The sequence below is a fragment of the Synchiropus splendidus genome, chromosome 11, assembly GCF_027744825.2.
Source record: "Synchiropus splendidus isolate RoL2022-P1 chromosome 11, RoL_Sspl_1.0, whole genome shotgun sequence".
In the NCBI taxonomy this organism is placed as follows: Eukaryota; Metazoa; Chordata; class Actinopteri; order Syngnathiformes; family Callionymidae; genus Synchiropus; species Synchiropus splendidus.
The window spans coordinates 6366163-6382729 of NC_071344.1; the positions used below are offsets into that span (position 1 = coordinate 6366163).

A 16567-nucleotide genomic window follows, 5' to 3' on the forward strand; every position below is an offset into this window, starting at 1 on the left:
CGGTGCGTGTCCAGCTCTGAATGTGCGCTTCTGTGCAGTTTGGCTGTGACAAAGTCATAAACCAAGTCATGCTCTGTCCCAGACTCGCCTCATCCCTGTCCCAGCTCCAGCCCACAACAGGACATCAAACCCTGGAGTGGAGGTGTGGAGAGCGAGCGCCTCCCCTGTGACACTCTACCACGGTCCAGTGTGGAGACAGGAAAGGTTTTACACCTCAATATGAAGAAAAAACAGTCAGTAAATGTAGCTAACGGGACACGTCTGCATACAGAGGCTGCGTTATACACAATAACAAAGCGCATCGTGAGTCAGCTGGTCGGTCCGCGCACCTTACGTTTTTTCCGGCTTTTTTCGGGGGCATTCGAGTTCTGGATTTTCGTTCAAAATCCGAAGCAAAAAAATCTCGAAATTTTAGTTCAAACTCCAATTTGTTGGAAGTTCGGGTGTGTGAAGTGTCGGGACATTCGAAAACCGAAGTACCACTGTAAATGTGTTTCTGAAGAAGAGGATTGAATATATTATTATTATGCTTCACAGAAGTATTTCCTGCACATGAAACAATATCTACAAAATAGGGGAGTGACTCTGCCATGCAACATGTGTCGCTCGTTGATGACATCACGCTACGTTAGTCGTCAATACTGTACAGACAACGCGTAAAGCACAGTGCCTGTGTTGAGCAGAACGGAAGGATAGAGGCCAAAAGGTGAGTTAAATTGACTTCTCAGGTTTCCTCCCACAGTCCAAAAACAGGGGTTAACTGATGACCTTAACTTGCCCAAAGCAAAAATCAGAAGAAAAATCAATATTTCAGTTGTTTACCTTTAAAATATCAATTGATAAACTCTATATCAAACAGATGAATAAGCTGTTTAAGTGATGTGCGTTCATTTCATTTAAAAGAATGGAATTTAGAGTAATTTACGATATTTTCTTTCTACATGAAAGTCTTGCACGGTGTTGCTAAATCATTGTCATATCTTTAGTTGCACATTGTGTGTTGCAGTATGTTTGAAATATGTTTGATGCCACTCTGCATTATATCATTCCCTTGTTTTATCAAGTCAAAATCTGTTTCTTTCTTCTCCACTGTTTCATAGACAAACCACTGTAACGTTCTCATTCTTCTGAGCCACAAAAACATGCCAGACATCGACATACCAGAGCGTCTGATGTCCTCATGTAGGTGATTTATGGCTCTTTAAATACACTAAATTACAACAATTGAAGTGAAAAATGCAAATCAGGCTTCATCGTGTGGTTAGAATGGAGCATAAATTACACTGAGAGAGTCAAAACTGCACTTAAAAAGTCTTCAAAAGAGCAGAGGACTTTCTTCCTTCTGCGGCTTCACACGTCTGGTCTGGATTCCACTTGACCAGCTCTTCCAAAGATACAGACACATGCCTCCAGGGCTCTTGCTCTTCCTGAGCTGAGGCCAAGCCCAAGCTCCTTCATTTAACTGGTGTCATAAAACACACGTGCTGCTTTACAGACCACCAAATGTTCAGGTGCCTTTCCTTCACCGTCAGTGCTCATCCTCAGTCTATCTCTGGATGTTTACCACTTAAAGCAGCCACCACAGAGCCTGAAAAGAAGACGGCGTCTTGCGGAGTTGGCTTCACTTCACACACGGATCTGGTCTCCACACACAAGTGGGACGTGCGGAAGATTTAGAAAAGTGGGTTGTTGAGTGAAAGAGGTGGGACAGAAAGGGAGGAAAACAAACACGAGAGCGCCGACATCTGCAAAGTCCTTCAGCTGCCACGTCGAGTCCACGACTGTCAGGAAAAGAATCCGACCGTCTCCATGTGAACAGATACAACAAGCTCTGCCGTCCTGGCACGACAACACACTCCAGCCAGCTGTTTCTGTGAGAGACCGCTCCAAGTTTATGACCCGCAGAGGGAAAACCGCTATCGCCTTCCAATGATCCGAGCGCAGGTTTGTTTCAGGTGGAAGCTGCTCTGATAACACCTGCAACTGCCTGGATTAGAATTGTCTTCTGGGCTCCTGTCTTTGAAGGTCCACAATGAGCAGCTTTTCAGGTGATGTCAACAAGTGTTTGTGCTCCAGCTGCCCAGCTTTACATAGCGCGGCAAGTTTAATAAAACAAGGAGCAGAAATACAGAATGAGGTCATCCAACTATTATGATGCAGGAACACTTTGATGGCTCAAATCCAGGCAACAGAGCGAAGGAATCACGTAACTTCTGTCACTTAAACTCACGACAAATCACCCAATCATTTGCAAACATCATGGTCCCTGGTTCTCCTGCCTGATCTTTTCTGTCCATCGTAGCAAGAAGAGCTGATCCCTGCTACTCTCAACACAGTTCTCGCACTTCTCAGAGGCTCCAAACCTCTTCACGCTACACAACCATTCCTCCTTCAGAACCGAAATCCTCTCAGCAATGTGGGGCCAGAAGCAAGGGAAACCATCATGAGGCTCAGAAAACAAACTCGCACAGAGACACTTCAGTGACCCTTTAATATTGCATGGCATAGGTCCGATTTGCTCGAATATCGCTAAAGTTTCTGCGTTATTCCCCCTCATTCTGACGCTTCTAATCTGATCAAATGTGAATTTACTGCAACTGCAAAACGGTCCTCTGGCGCCATCGAGTGTTCAGAAGAAGCAACACCCAGCGACACGCTCAGGGCCCCAGGAGCCAAGTCTTGCTTAAGGACTCTTCAGCTGATCTTCACGCTGAGAGAGAGAGGAAAAACTAAATAAGCGAGCGAGAAGCGCAAGAATTGATTCCCACCATTCACGGAATAAGAAGTGACACAGTTTGAAACGAATAATATAGAATTTATTTTCAACAAGAAGTAGGAAAATACATAGGTAGGTGTAAAGGAAACAAGCGGAACCTGTAGTCGACCAAGAAAAAAAAGAGAAAAAAACTGAAAACTAATCAGAAGAACTGAGCGGACGGCTGAGGGGTACAAGAGAAGTCATTGTTTACCATTCAGATTCTATTTTAAAACAGTATGTGTTGATTCGAAAACAGCTGCCTTGATTTCTTATCTGGTTTAATAGACATTCTACAACATTGTGCAAGTGCTTTGCCATATTTCTTTTTTTTTTTTTCCTTCTTGCTGGTATTTCATGAATGGTAAACAATAGTTGGTCCAGTGCATAAACACAGTGACAGTTCAATAATAAGTACTCGGCTTGACTACGAAGAGACAATCCTGATCATTGAACAACTACCACTAGAGGGGGAGCAAATATACAGGGGGGGAGGCACAGGGAGGGGGAGGGGGGGTAGTCGGGGAGCAGGAAATTAAAAGTAGCAACAATGAAGCGTACAAAGATGGAAAAGCTACATTTCTGTCCAGATTTAAAAACACATGGTGTGTGTGTGAGCGAGTATTATTGCCAAGATTGAGTGTTCAACGATGCATCGAAACGGTCCGACAGTGCGAAGGATGGCGATGTGTGTATGTCATTGAAGGAAAGGGACTAAAGAGTACCTCGGTTTCCTTACAGCCCTACAGTTCATGGCTGGATGTTGGTGACGGGGAACTACAAGCAGCTTTGGTGTGCACCATGACAAAGAGATGCAGCCAGGGAAACAGAAAAAAACAAAAACGCTCTGACAACTATGACGCCAAGCAACAGTGAAAAAAGCACGAAGCCAACATGATCACTTGCTGAAGCCGCCGGGAAATCAACCCTGCAGCTTTGCTTTTTTTTTTTCTTCTTCTTCTTCCAACTCTAATTATAAAACAGTGATTCAGGAAGGGGGGACATCCAAAGAGATTCAAATTTGTGACGTCAAGTAGCTAAACTAGTGCAGAACAGAGTCAACCACTGTGATGCACGAGAACAGAGTGAGATGGACTAGAGATACTCAAAAATACAAATCATCACAGGACCAGTCTATCGACCAGCGGCAATAGCTTAAGTCTTACAAACACATCGAACCGCCACCACGAGTGGGACAGCTCTGCTGCCCTAAACCTACAGACGCCGGCGCTCCGGCCCGGCGCCCAGCAACATCCAAAATAAAGCTGAAGTAACAACAACAAAGGTTGAAGATCCCTGTTCTTGGAATTTTCACCGATAACGCTGCAGGTTTTCACACGCGCTCAATCCTTCCGTCTGCGAGGCATCATCAGCAACATTCATCTTCTCTACGGTCGGCCCGACAAAGATCTAATCGAGAACTCTACCAAGGATTTTGGTTCGTAATGAGGGGAGAGGGAGTTATACTGGGGAAAATATACCTAGTATAGATAAAAACATGTATGTAGCAAACGTAACACCATCGTAGAATTCATGATTTACACATCAACAACACAATTCAGTATGTTTTTAGAAAGGAAACATGATAAAACTTTTATTCACACTTTACAAAAAAAGCTAGGCTTTAAATCTACTACAATTCTAATGCCATTCAAAAAAAAAAAAAAAAAAAAAGTCAAGCTGGACATCTTGTTTTTTTTGCCGGAAAACAAAAGGTTAAAAACATGGTGAGGTTAAACCTTGATTTTGGGATCCGATTATCAATTCCTCCCTTTGCCATTTAAAATGAAACTAATTCAAATCGAGTGATCTTGGGTCACGTTCGGAACGCTTGCGTGACGGAGCCGTGTCCAAATGAACTAAGTGCTCATCTCTTACTGTTGTGCTGTGGTGGAGTCACTGCTCCTGCATGAATCCCTAAACAATCTGAGAGGGCCTTCCACCCAGGCAGGGGTCCAGAGTTGGCACTGCAGCCTCAGTGACAAGATCTATACAAAGTGGTTGCCAAAAACAAAAAGATTTAAAAGACACAGCTTGGGCTTAGAAAGGTCAGGGGTGTACAGGGGGGAGTGGAGGTGGCAGCAGGGATATCGGGGTAACTACAACTGGGGGGAGGATTTAAAATGAGATGGATGGAGTTTAGAGAATAAAAATGTTTGGCAGGGCTAGAGCGAGATACAAAATCAGAGTGAATTCATAACAACGCGTTTTCAAAAGGAGAGGCTTGTTAGTGGGGTTGGAGGGGGGCGGGGGTAAATCAAACCAGAGAGCTCGGTGAAGAGGAAGGATATACAGATCGTCACAACATTGTCACAGCTCATAAAAAAAGCAAACTCAACACGGAACAAAAAGGACATAAAATCTTCACAAATGTCTCGACAGTATTTAAAAATAAGAGAAAAGGTTGTTCAGGCGTGTGTCAGATGCAAATAGTGCAAGACGACGACTGCTACAGTGAGGCACGATGCTTTTGTTTTGTTTTTTTTAATACAAGTGGAAATGTGTCGGATCGAAGAGTGTTGGTGTCCGGGCCAACTTTGTCGCTTGTTTGAGGAACTGACGGCAGCGCTGTGGGGCGACGGCTACGTTAAATGAGAGGGGGAAAGAGCGGAAGAGGGGGAGAAAAAAAAAAAAAAAGCAAGCAGTGTTTACTCTATTTACAATCGCAGCGATTTGCTGACAAATCAAAAGTAGGGCAGGATGAGGGGCATTAAAACAATACTGAGGCTCCAATTCCAGTTTGTCTCTTAGGGAGTGCAAAGTTGTGACAGGGGACGCCGTGAACAACCTCTTCTTATGTCTTTTTGTACAAGCTGGTAATATCAATTCATCGCAACGGGATAAAAATTTAGCCTTAGTTTACAATACAATCTTATTCAAATCTGATCATAATTTACTCTTGGTACAAAAAACGCCAGAAAACAGGTCTTTTGTGGTTCATATACAATCATGTAAAGACTGAGTCTAGATTTATACTCTGTACAAACACTTGTGGAAAGAAAAGCCCGCTCCGTCTGTGTGTGATGGGAAACTACTGGCCTCGGAGACAATGCTACAGAGTGGCCTGCAAATTGTCTGTGCATGTTTGTGAGTCGCTGGAATTGAACTACGGACAGCGAGAGGAATGCTGGTTTTACTCCTGCTAGTCATCCATGATTCTCTCTCTCTGCCTTAAAAGTATTTGTCAAAGCCCCCTACCGTTCCCCAACCCCTCCCCCCCACGCTCCTCAAAAGTAAAGGGGTGGTGCAAGCACAAGATTAACCAAACAACTATGCAAGCAGGGTCGAAACAGTCAACAGGCAGGATGGTAGCTCCCCCAAGCCACGCGCCTCATGGGTGCAGTTGAGGGGGGCGTCACTGAGTCTGGTGGTCAATTGACCAGGGCCAGGAGTTCAAGGTGAAGACTCTCGTAGCACCACAGGAGGCCGTGACCGTGCGGAGGGCCTCAGCACCACAGAATGTTAGCAGGAATCTCACCTTAAACCAGCTGCCAGATTTACCACCCGGCACAGAGACGACCAGCTCAACAGACCAGCGCTTCCCGCAGGGCCTGCACCAGCGGGATGGCTGCATGGCGTGCAGAGGGACGGAGGTCTGCTAAAAACACGTCTGCTGTCTTTGCTGGCTTCAGATTTTTTTTACAGGACAGACAGACAAGCAGCTGTGGAGCTTTGAGGGGCGGGGCGGATCCTCCCTGTGGCCAATTGAAACCCCTTTCCTCCGAGCTAATCTGAACGAGCTACCATCCCCGCTAATGTGGGCAGAAATGGGCGGGTGTATATGAAGGGAAGGGCAGTCCAAAACACAAAATTTAATACACAAACTGGACTTAACCCAGCAGTTAAAAAAGAACAAAAGAAAAAATATATATAGAATATCTATAACATCATACGAAATCCCTGTTGGCCAGACCTCACTGTACGAATATTTTACAGGTTGTGTTTTTGCCTTCCTCCTCTGGTGTGGTGGAGGAAAGAGCTGGTAGTGGGAGGGAGGAGGGCTGAAAAAGGAGAGTCTGCGAGCGCAGCTCCCCCTGCTGTTGTAGCTGAGAGCCACTACCTGCGTGCAGGCAGGTGGAGCCCGTTGACCTGTTGGGGCACGTTAGGCAGGAGCAGCTCCAGCTGTGCAAAGAGGGAGAAGTGGTCGGAGGGGATGTGGGGGTGAGGGCAGCCGCTGACATTGTTCTCTACGAGCCAGTGGGGGTCCAGAGGGCCCAGGATACCCAGCACGTTCAGGTGAGGCTTGGAGTAGAAAATGTAGTCGATGACACCCTGAGAAGAGAAGCAAGAGTCATCGACGCTGAAATGTGGGAGGAAAGACCAGTCGTGGCTGACCACTCTCCCCAGCTGAGGAAGCCAAATCAGCATTGAATTTAATGCTCACACACACCGTTCAGTTTCTTCCAAGACAGAGAGCGTGGAGAGAATCAAGCAAGTGAGAATCAAGTGAGCAACTTATTAATTTCAGTGCCTTGTGAGGGTCTCCAACATGAACCTCAGCTTCGCCAACACTATCCCTGTAGACCGAGTATTGTCTCCGGACATGCACAGTGAAAAGGGAAACGCTCTGGACTGGCTGTAAAAGGCAGCAGGGATGAGTTCAGAGGCACAGAAGGTGCCCGGTGGGAGCACTGACTCAAGAGTAACTTCAAACCAGACGATTGCCAGCAAATCAGCGCCATCAATATGAAGAAAAAAAATGAAGAGCCATTCAAGCTAGTCAGTCATGCAGCAGTCGAGAACTGACTGATGAGCTCAATGACTAGCAAGCAAACAGGTATTTTCCACGACATTACCACAGACAGTACAAACACATGGTTGCACGGAGGAATCGCATGAATTGATTTGAGAACAAGTCTTTTACCTTGAAGTCGAAGGTGTAGTTGGTGTAAGGCATCAGGCCATTCTCATACGCGCTTTTCAGCTTGAAGCCATGAGTGATCCTGCCATTGGACGTGCTGTTCTTGCCATTGCAGTTGAATTTGGTCAGACTGTCGCTGTAGCGGAGCTCCTTGAAGTCCTTGTGAGTGCAGTCCACTCCACCACTACTCAAGTACTCCACCACGCCTGGGCAGAGAGGGGCCATGTCACACAAGTGGTCATATTTTACCCCTAAACTCCTGCAGATGGCAGTGACGTGCAGTAAAACCTGACAATAAATCAACTTAGCAGCTGACAGACACTTGTCCCAATGTAGTACAATCTGGTCTGACTGTGTGAGCTGCGGAGCAAAGTAGAACTGATTTTTGTAAAACAAACCTGTAACCTTTGATTTAGCAGATCATAAAAATTGCATCAAGATTTTTGAGCCGCCTGTGCCCATGACTCACGCAGTAGATAAGAGCGCTTTTGATACCTTTGGACTAGTCAACAACTTTCAAACATCTACCCTTTTATGCTGAAAGTTGCAGCGCAAGAGACACTAAATGGAGTCAATGCAAGTAACTAAACATGTATGTTTTCTTATCTATATGGAATAAAAGCAGATACAATGAATCATTTGAAAGAGCACCAACAAATAAGGCCCCTTTGTTCAGTTACTGTGTTCAAAAAACACTCCTTACTACACAGGAGTAGGGGATAGTTCAGTCAACTGCTCTGTATGAGTTTCAAAAAATAAAGCACAACATCATAAGAGTCATGCGGCAAAGAAAAACTAACTTCTTGCCCCTGAGATTCAAGTATCAACAATCAACAATCATTCCTGCACATCTGTTGCCTAAAACATATCAACGGCATTATGCCCAAGTCACAACCATTATGCTTCCCACTACTAAATTTCAGTCAGTGTACACAATATCAAACTGTTCAACCATGGCAATGAAGTGAGACTGCATTAAGGGCAGTCTCAACTACCTACACAACATACCAATACTGAAGTGAAGCATACCATTTTCTAGCAAAGCTTAAACAGTCTGCCATTAATATTCATCACCCATTGTTTCAAGTTCACAGGTGGTTTTGCAAAAAACGAATCAACTCATTAATTACAAAGCAGACTAAAATCTCACAAAAAAGCTTCCAAAAACTACTTGGCAAATTATAATTCTAACTGACATGGGAACTGACTGTACTTACCAGAGTCAGGCAAAGAATTGAGATCAGCACACAGGACAAGTGGAATGGCGTTGGTTTCACCCGAGACGGAGGATAACTTGAGGCTGCGTGTGGCCTTGTCGACTATGCTCTTCACCTCTGACAGGAACATCATGGTCTGGACCAGCTTGACGTCAGAGTATTCTGGGTCCCAGTGCATGTGGGCGTTAGCCACCAGCAGTAGCTGCTTCTCAAAACCATGCAGTGATTTTCCAGCTGCAAAACGGAGTAAGGGGAAATGCAAAACAAAATAAGATTCCTTGGTATTATATACTGCCTGTTTGAGGAAAAGAGAATTCAGGATTAATAGGATTAGCGAGATTAGAAGAAGTGTTAGGGATGTAGCACACAGTAAAGCACGAAACAGAAAACCTGGCGCTGCCAGACACTGAGTAGGGAAGCCAAGATTTCCATCTGTACTCACAGGAGGCTTCCATCATTTCTTTGCGAACCTCAAGCAGCACGGCCACACCGATGTTGTCCTTGGTCATCACCCTGTTCAGCATGGCCTCGGAGCCTTCAGAGTTCGCCATGGCCAGCTGATTGAACTCCACTGTATGCTTCTGCACTGCACTGAACCTGGCAGGAATCAAGCGGAAGGGATCGCATTTTAGAACAGAATTCAGGACCCTGATTGAGGTAGTCAAAAAGATTAGTATGCTCTTCACAGGCATTATGTCAGAACAATTTACCATGCTCACATACGTCTTTTTCTGCTGCAAAATGGTTATTTTCAGGGTAACCGTTGAAATCAATCAACTAGAAAAAGTGTCATATCAGTTGCACATACTTGTCTGTTTTGTAGAAAATTGCACAACCATCCACATGCTTGCGGTCGGACTCAGACATTGTCCGAGCTCGAGACTTTGGACTGAAGAACCCGTCGTAGCCCTGCTCTTTTAGCTCGGGCAAGAAGAAATTGTAGTACTGCTCCGTCTCAACTTCCTGTAAGAGAGAGTGTATCAGAGATATTGTGGGACAGATTCCACACAAATGGGCGATTGACAAGAACATGTCAAACATCCTACTAGAACAGGGAGTTGTTACTGAAACAGTTCATCAGCAATAAAAAATTAATTGTACCTGCAGACTGATGATATCAGCATTGCAGCCCATGATCTCCTGCATGATTGACTTCTTCCTGTATTCCCAGTTCAGAGCCCAAGAAGGACAGTAGCCGTAGAGCTGCCGCGTGGCGTATTTATCGCACAGCACATTGTAGCACATTACTGAGAAGAGGGCTGAAGAAGAACAGTAGAGTTAACACACGGTTAGAAGAAGACCTCTTTCTACCAGGCTTAAAATTGGAATGAAAGTCAGGTCAGATTCTTATACAGGAGATCATTTCTCCTCATACATTTGCTGAGGAGATATTAACTAGCTCAACTACATTTTCCATGTAAAGGTGAATCTTCATCATTCCTAAACCCGTGTACGTCTCATTTCAGGGACATTTATCTCAGTTAGGACGTAGCACAGTCTGGCCTGTCAATCATTTTTAATACAAGATGAGGCTGTGCTATGAATCGCTAAGGCAAGAATCTGCCAGACCATGGCGGAGTCTGAAACACATTCTTCTTTGCTTCAAATGCAGAAAATTGACTGGGGAATCCAAGAAAAGTTCTAAGATGGCAATTTATTAAATCATATTGTAAGAGTGATACGCCAACATTGATTAGGAGGCAGAAAAGATTCTCTTACTGGCTTCTAAAGCAGCAGCTGAACCATTGTGCTTGGAATCATCTCTGGGAGAAGAAACTCAGACATGTCTTTTCTTCACTTACAAAATACTTTTGTAAAAAGTACATTTTTACTTTTTTTTTACATACTTTACATTTTTTTTAATCGGATTTCCTGGCATGCGTTTGTGGTAGTTCCACAAACACCGAACACACGAACAAAACACCACACCATAACAGTAATCTATAATGTCTGCTTTAGTCGTCATTGTTGAAAGATGAATATCCTTCAAACAGCAAACCATTTTAAATATAATGAATGCCAAGAGCCGAAGACAATAGCCTGAAACTAAAGCTTCAGGGCATGTTTTGTAAAAAATTGCAATGGCTTCATGTTTTCATCACACAGTTGTTAACATGATGAAATGCAGATGTTTTATGATCAGGGAGAAAAATGTATTTCAGGAAAAGGAACTCGTAATTAGGAATCGGGGTAACAAGAACTTCAATGTGCAAGAGATGCATTCATGCTTCACAGCCTTCCACACTGTTCAGCAACAGAAGTTGAGCCATTTCTCAGGCCTTTTGCTCAAGTGAGATTGCACGAATGCTGTCCTTACCTGAAGGCCGTGCTCTGTCTGGTTCCGAGATAGAAATCCAAGAGCGGGCTGGAGGCTGCTCTGTTGGTACTGCAAAAAGAAAAAAGATCCATTGGTGTTCATGACCACAGAAAAAGCAACAAGGTCCTGAGATTATGTATTTAAATGCTTTATTTCTTTTCTAAAGGAGCATCAGTTGTCAAAGTCAATGTTCATTGTAAATTTCAAACATACGTTTCTGAAATTCAAGGGGATACAGACGACATTTTCAGCCTTTCCAATTAGTCGATGTTCAGAGTTTAGTATCTCTCAACACAACAGAAAGGTTGCTTGAGGCCTTTGTCATATGAACTACATGTACAAATGTGCATCTTGTGACAACCGCAAAAGGGAGCTCCATTATTTTCCTAGAACATCGATTAGTAGTAGTGTCAACTCAACAGTTGCCATAAGTACGAACATGTCAGGCACAGAGTATGAAATGTAAAAATGAAATGTATTCCAAGCTTGACAATGCTACAAAGCTCATCTGCAACATTTTAATGTCCAAAACAACTGCCCCTAAACATTGTGTCAGTCAGACTGCAGCAAAGAAAAGAATAGATAACAGGTGGCCAGGTAGGCACACGAAGAGATAAGACTCATGCAATAAAAGATCTAGTGAAAGCTAGGAATTGTTTCATGTTTTGCATGGGATTACTGAATCATTTTACAAGCATGTTTGTAAGCAGCAAATTGCTGCATATAAGCCTGTATCCTAGACAGCTGAGATAGACTCCAGCAGCTTGGGAAAGGGAAGGGGGAATCCGAAAAGGGAAATATCTAGACTAACATTGACGCACAACTACCTACAGACAATTTAGAGTCACAGAGTCTCTGCTGTGCATACACACAGAAAGTACGAAGGTTCACCCCAACCCATGAATTGGCTCATGCGGAAGCTCATGTGACAACTTTATGCTCCAAACATTAAAGATCCTATCAGGGCAGGCTCATCAAGAAAAGGCTGTCTTTTTTAAAGTTTCAATTTTCCTTGTCTTTCTGCATTTGAGGAACCACTAACATGCTATAGTTCAAAATAAGCCTTTTTTCTACCATTTAATTGTGTCTACTTGCTGCAGCATTGCATTTTCTCAAAGACAAAAGATGTATCTTTTCTGACCGCGGAGAACACGTGATGAAACAATAACAGTGGAAACAGTTCAGATTTCAAAATCAAATTGAGCGTCCTTGGCGGAGGGATACTTTGAGTCAACTGTTCAAGCATAAACATAAATGCATTTTTGCATGAAAAGGCAAACAATACGCTGTTACAACAAAGGTGACCCAGTCATAGGATTGCAGTAGCTGTGTCACCAATATCAGATTACAAATAAAGGATCACACAAGGCAAAGATGCTTCTTATTTTACAGAACAGTTCACCAGAAATGGAACGAAGCTAATCACACAAACTATATGTTCAGTAATGAAATAAAGTCTTTAAGGAGCATTAATTCATGAGCTCAATTGGTGGTTACTGGGCTGTAATTAAATCAAACAAAAGGGACTCACTGCGTTTGATAGCTCCTGCCAGATTGTCTAACAAGTAGTTGAGCAGTCTTCGCGTGCCATCAGGTTCCTGGTAGAGGCTCATAATTTCTTGTGCAAGTGGGTTTCCTAGTTAAAAAAAAAAAAAGACAGTGTTCCATAATCTCTGAGAACAAAGGGGATTTTAAGGCTAGAAAACTACAAAACACGTTGGTAAGCCACTCACCTTTTAAGCCCAGTGTTTGTAACTGAAACAGTTTTCCCAACTCAAATGGCAGAACCCGCAACTGGTTATTATTTAAAAGCAGTTCCCTGTGGACAACAGACACTTAAATCAAAGGGGGTCCACTTTGTTAAAGCAGCATCATTGATAACATTCTTCAAACAGCATCAGCAGGATATCCATCAGCATGTCTGGCACCGCTATAATTTGAAAACCATTAATAGATTTAAGCACCAAGACTTCAGCTAAACCCCACGTTATGCTCACCGTAACATTTCATCGATAATGTTACAACTAGGCTGCACTACTAACCTGAGAGACACCATGTTGCCGAGCTCTGCCGGCAGACTCCTGATCTTATTGGATGAGAGATCCAGGTACACCAAGTTGTGTAGTTTGGCAATGTCTGGCGGGATACGTGACAAAGAGTTGTCACTGAGGTGCAGGGCAGTGAGGTGGGTGAGAGACCAAAGGGCCGTGCTGAGACTCCTTACACGTCCTGAAATAAGAATATGACAAATGTCAGTAACAGAATGTCATATGCACATTAACATGCTTTGTTTGTTTATTCTGAATTGCAAACTCTGCATGAGACAGAAAGGCAAAAGTCTTCAAGTCCTATGCTGTGTCCAATAGGCCTATGTAAATTAGGAATGCCCTTTTAAGCAGAGAAGTAAACATGAACGAGTCTATAAAGTTCTCATGCCACCAAACAAGTGCCACAAAGTCACAATGCAGCAAAATGAAATTCAAAGAAAGGTATTCCATTTAGAATGTAGCACATTCAATCAACAGGTCCAACAACCGTCCAGCAGATCACATGACATGGTGTTTTAAATAGCCATTTGATGATGTAATTTAATCAGCTTTCAGTCCTAGCAAGTTTCATAGAGTTGAGATTAAACTGATAAAGCATGCTGAGCTGCTAAAGATGTTTTCCCAGACGGACATGAACTGCAGAATCTCAATATTTAAACACACAGATTTTGAAACGATAAGCCAGTGACAGTAAGTTGTAGGATAAATAGACTGTCTGATATGTCTATGAGAACACAAATGTATTCATGAAATATTTGATAAAATCAATTACTGGAAATATCAAAATTTCTCAAAAAAAAAAAAAACACACTGAAATGAGTTGCACTAATTTGTAGCAGGCCATGTGTATTATACCAGAGAATGAACGAGGAAATGGTACAAAAAATAAACCAGTAAATGCACTGACCCAAATTATACACCGCTTCTAGGAAACAAAAAAAACTGACTCACTCCATCCTCAATTATTTACTATAAAATTGCAATCACTTTTCGGATAGCAGCAAAACCTGGCATATAAAGAGGAAGGGTCATCTTGTGATTTTCATAAGCAGCCAATAGTGATTTGAGGAAAACAAGAGACAAGAATTGTGCCGCAAATAACATTCCACTTATGTCTGGTGTGCTCAGTTAGAATTTAAAGAGAGGAGAGCAGGGAAGGACAGAGAATACATTACATGAGCGCTATAATCCAGTCATTTGATAGACAATTTTAACTCACTCAAAAATCACATTGAAACCAAAAAGCTGGATTATATACAGGAATATATTCTGCAAATGGGACCGAAAGACTGTTAATAACCACAATATGAGCCGACAGGAAAACAAGCTGTATCAACCCTTTTGGCACCCAAGTCATTTAAAGAAGCCAAGCAGCAAATATCAAGCCTGATGCAGTTCCTACTTCACACAAGCTATGGCTGACACTGGTAGCTTCAATCGGAGCAACATTTGTGACATTGTTTCAATTAATGTTTGGGAGTGAATAAAGGTCAAGGAGACGAGGAGGGGGGTTGTTTTTTTTTCCCCTGAATGGAGCATCACAGACACCAGGAGAGCAGATTTCATGACAGACTCAGATTTCTCTGAGGAATATTCACACTTGTGGGGTGAAACAGAAAGGTATGCACAGAAGCAGCGTTCCCTCTCCACATAATGACAGTGAAAAAGGACAAAACAAAAAGGACTCTTTGAAACTGTGAGAGAAAATACAGTGCGAATAGCAGCAGTGTTATCTGTCCTGTTATAAACAGATGTCGAGGCATTATTGTCGACGCTTGACAGAAGAGGAATTTCAGAGGATTAGATCAACATTTGTAAAAGTATATAATTCACTATGACCACCGCATAGTGGCGTTATAATATACAAATAAAATAAGTAAATTTATTTCCATCCTGAACTTGAATTCACTGTATGCCTCATAACCATTTTCAAGCAACAACCTTTTCAGATAGTGATATCAAAGCAGTATATTTAAATGAAATATGCTAAAGGGTTGAATACTTCACCAAACCATGAAATGTTGACAAACACCAGTGAATAAAGACAAGAAACTAATGTACATATGGTTTTGCGAGGGGTTTCTTTCCCACACACCATACATAGACACATACCACTAATTTCCAGCTCAGCCCAGTATGACTTCTTCCCGTTGGCTGCCTCCTCGCTGGACATAATCGTGTACATCCGCCTGGGATCTGGCGGGTCATATTTTTCCTTGGGCATTCCTACAACACTGGAAAAAAAAGTTTCTAGTGTAAAACAGCATTTTGAATTCCCAGTTCATTACAAGGAAAGTTCAAGAGCAAGAAACAAACAATACCACCTCACATTTTACACAGGGGAAAGTAAGCGAGTTCGAAATCCCTATTTAGCTGTTCAACCGTTTTACGTTTTTCGAACGTGACTGTGATTTGTCTGCCGTTACATAACGTTACACTATCAACAAACGGCATTATACGCCCGTATGTTACTGTTATTAAATCTACTCATTGGTAGTATTTCGATTGGATCGCATAAAGAAATCTCCGAAGGACGTTTCCATCATTTTATTGCAGCTATCTGATTAGCCTAGCTAGCTTAACCTAAATAGGTTGCCATCCAACAAAACAAACGCTAAACGGCTAGCAGTTAGCCGCCAGCTTGCTCTCTTGCAAACACGCTCGACGTGTGGAAATATAGAAGCACATTTCAATGAAAATGTCGCCTCTCCGTCGCGGACTTAGCGGCAGCAATTGTGACCAAATAAAAATATCTTTTTGTTTACATAACAGCCTTGCGCATTTACAGCAGGCCAAAGAACAGCGCGCTGCTACTTTGCTGCATCCAGTTCATCCGAAAACAGAAAAAGATATGGATTCAACAGAGATTAAAAGGGCGAATTCTCACCCGACGCTCGATTTGCAAGTAACTGTGAGCTATTTAGCTTAGCATATGTTAGCCAGCTAACCCGCAGCTAACAAGATCCAATTATTAAAAGCGACTTCGTAGCGATTAAATTCATCCACTCGATACGGCCGTGATAGATTCTGTCTGAACTGGAAACGGGACGGATAGTCGAGGAGGACGACTGGAGAAGAGGTTGGGGTTAGTACCTGCAAGAGCATACCAAACGGCGAGGACGACTGCGTGTTCTCTTTTGTTTTCTAGCCACTTCACACTCGTTTCCGCTGCTGTATCATGGCGACTGCGAGGTTTTTTTTCTTCGTCGGCCGACAGACGCTTCTTCCTATTGGTCCGTGTGGAGGTTCCAACCAGCTGTTGAACTACGCTTAATAATATCCTGATTTTAATTCCGAAAGAAGCAAATTGATCCACACAACCTTTTCCTTCATTTGAATTAATACATTCTTGAGTCAGACTCTAAAGTA

General features: G+C 42.9%; 1 protein-coding gene across 2 annotated transcripts; it reads right to left on the bottom strand.

Moving 5' to 3' along the window:
• Positions 1–2787: 2787 nt before the first annotated feature.
• On the bottom strand, positions 2788–16441 carry cnot6a (CCR4-NOT transcription complex, subunit 6a). 2 transcript variants are annotated; one of them, XM_053879480.1, is made up of 12 exons: positions 16306–16390; positions 15311–15432; positions 13193–13379; positions 12884–12969; positions 12682–12786; positions 11151–11219; positions 9935–10092; positions 9642–9796; positions 9276–9430; positions 8834–9067; positions 7620–7822; positions 2788–7027 (listed from the first exon to the last, which is right to left on the bottom strand). In XM_053879480.1, exons 2-12 carry the CDS (start codon positions 15420–15422, stop codon positions 6812–6814), a joined length of 1680 nt encoding a protein of 559 aa, XP_053735455.1. In that variant the 5' UTR covers positions 15423–15432; positions 16306–16390; the 3' UTR covers positions 2788–6811. The 2 variants fall into 2 exon arrangements, with proteins under 2 accessions (XP_053735455.1, XP_053735454.1); XM_053879479.1 differs by having other exon boundaries at positions 2789–7027; positions 16292–16441.
• Positions 16442–16567: the final 126 nt, after the last annotated feature.

Coding starts and splice junctions, on each gene's coding strand:
- cnot6a (XM_053879480.1), bottom strand. CDS start 15,422: ATGCCCAAGGAAAAATATGACCCGCCAGATCCCAGGCGGATGTACACG. Junction 12,970..13,192: donor GGCAACATGGTGTCTCTCAG/GTTAGTAGTGCA, acceptor TGTTGTCCACAG/GGAACTGCTTTTAAATAATA. Junction 7,823..8,833: donor CAATTCTTTGCCTGACTCTG/GTAAGTACAGTC, acceptor CTCTCTGCCCAG/GCGTGGTGGAGTACTTGAGT.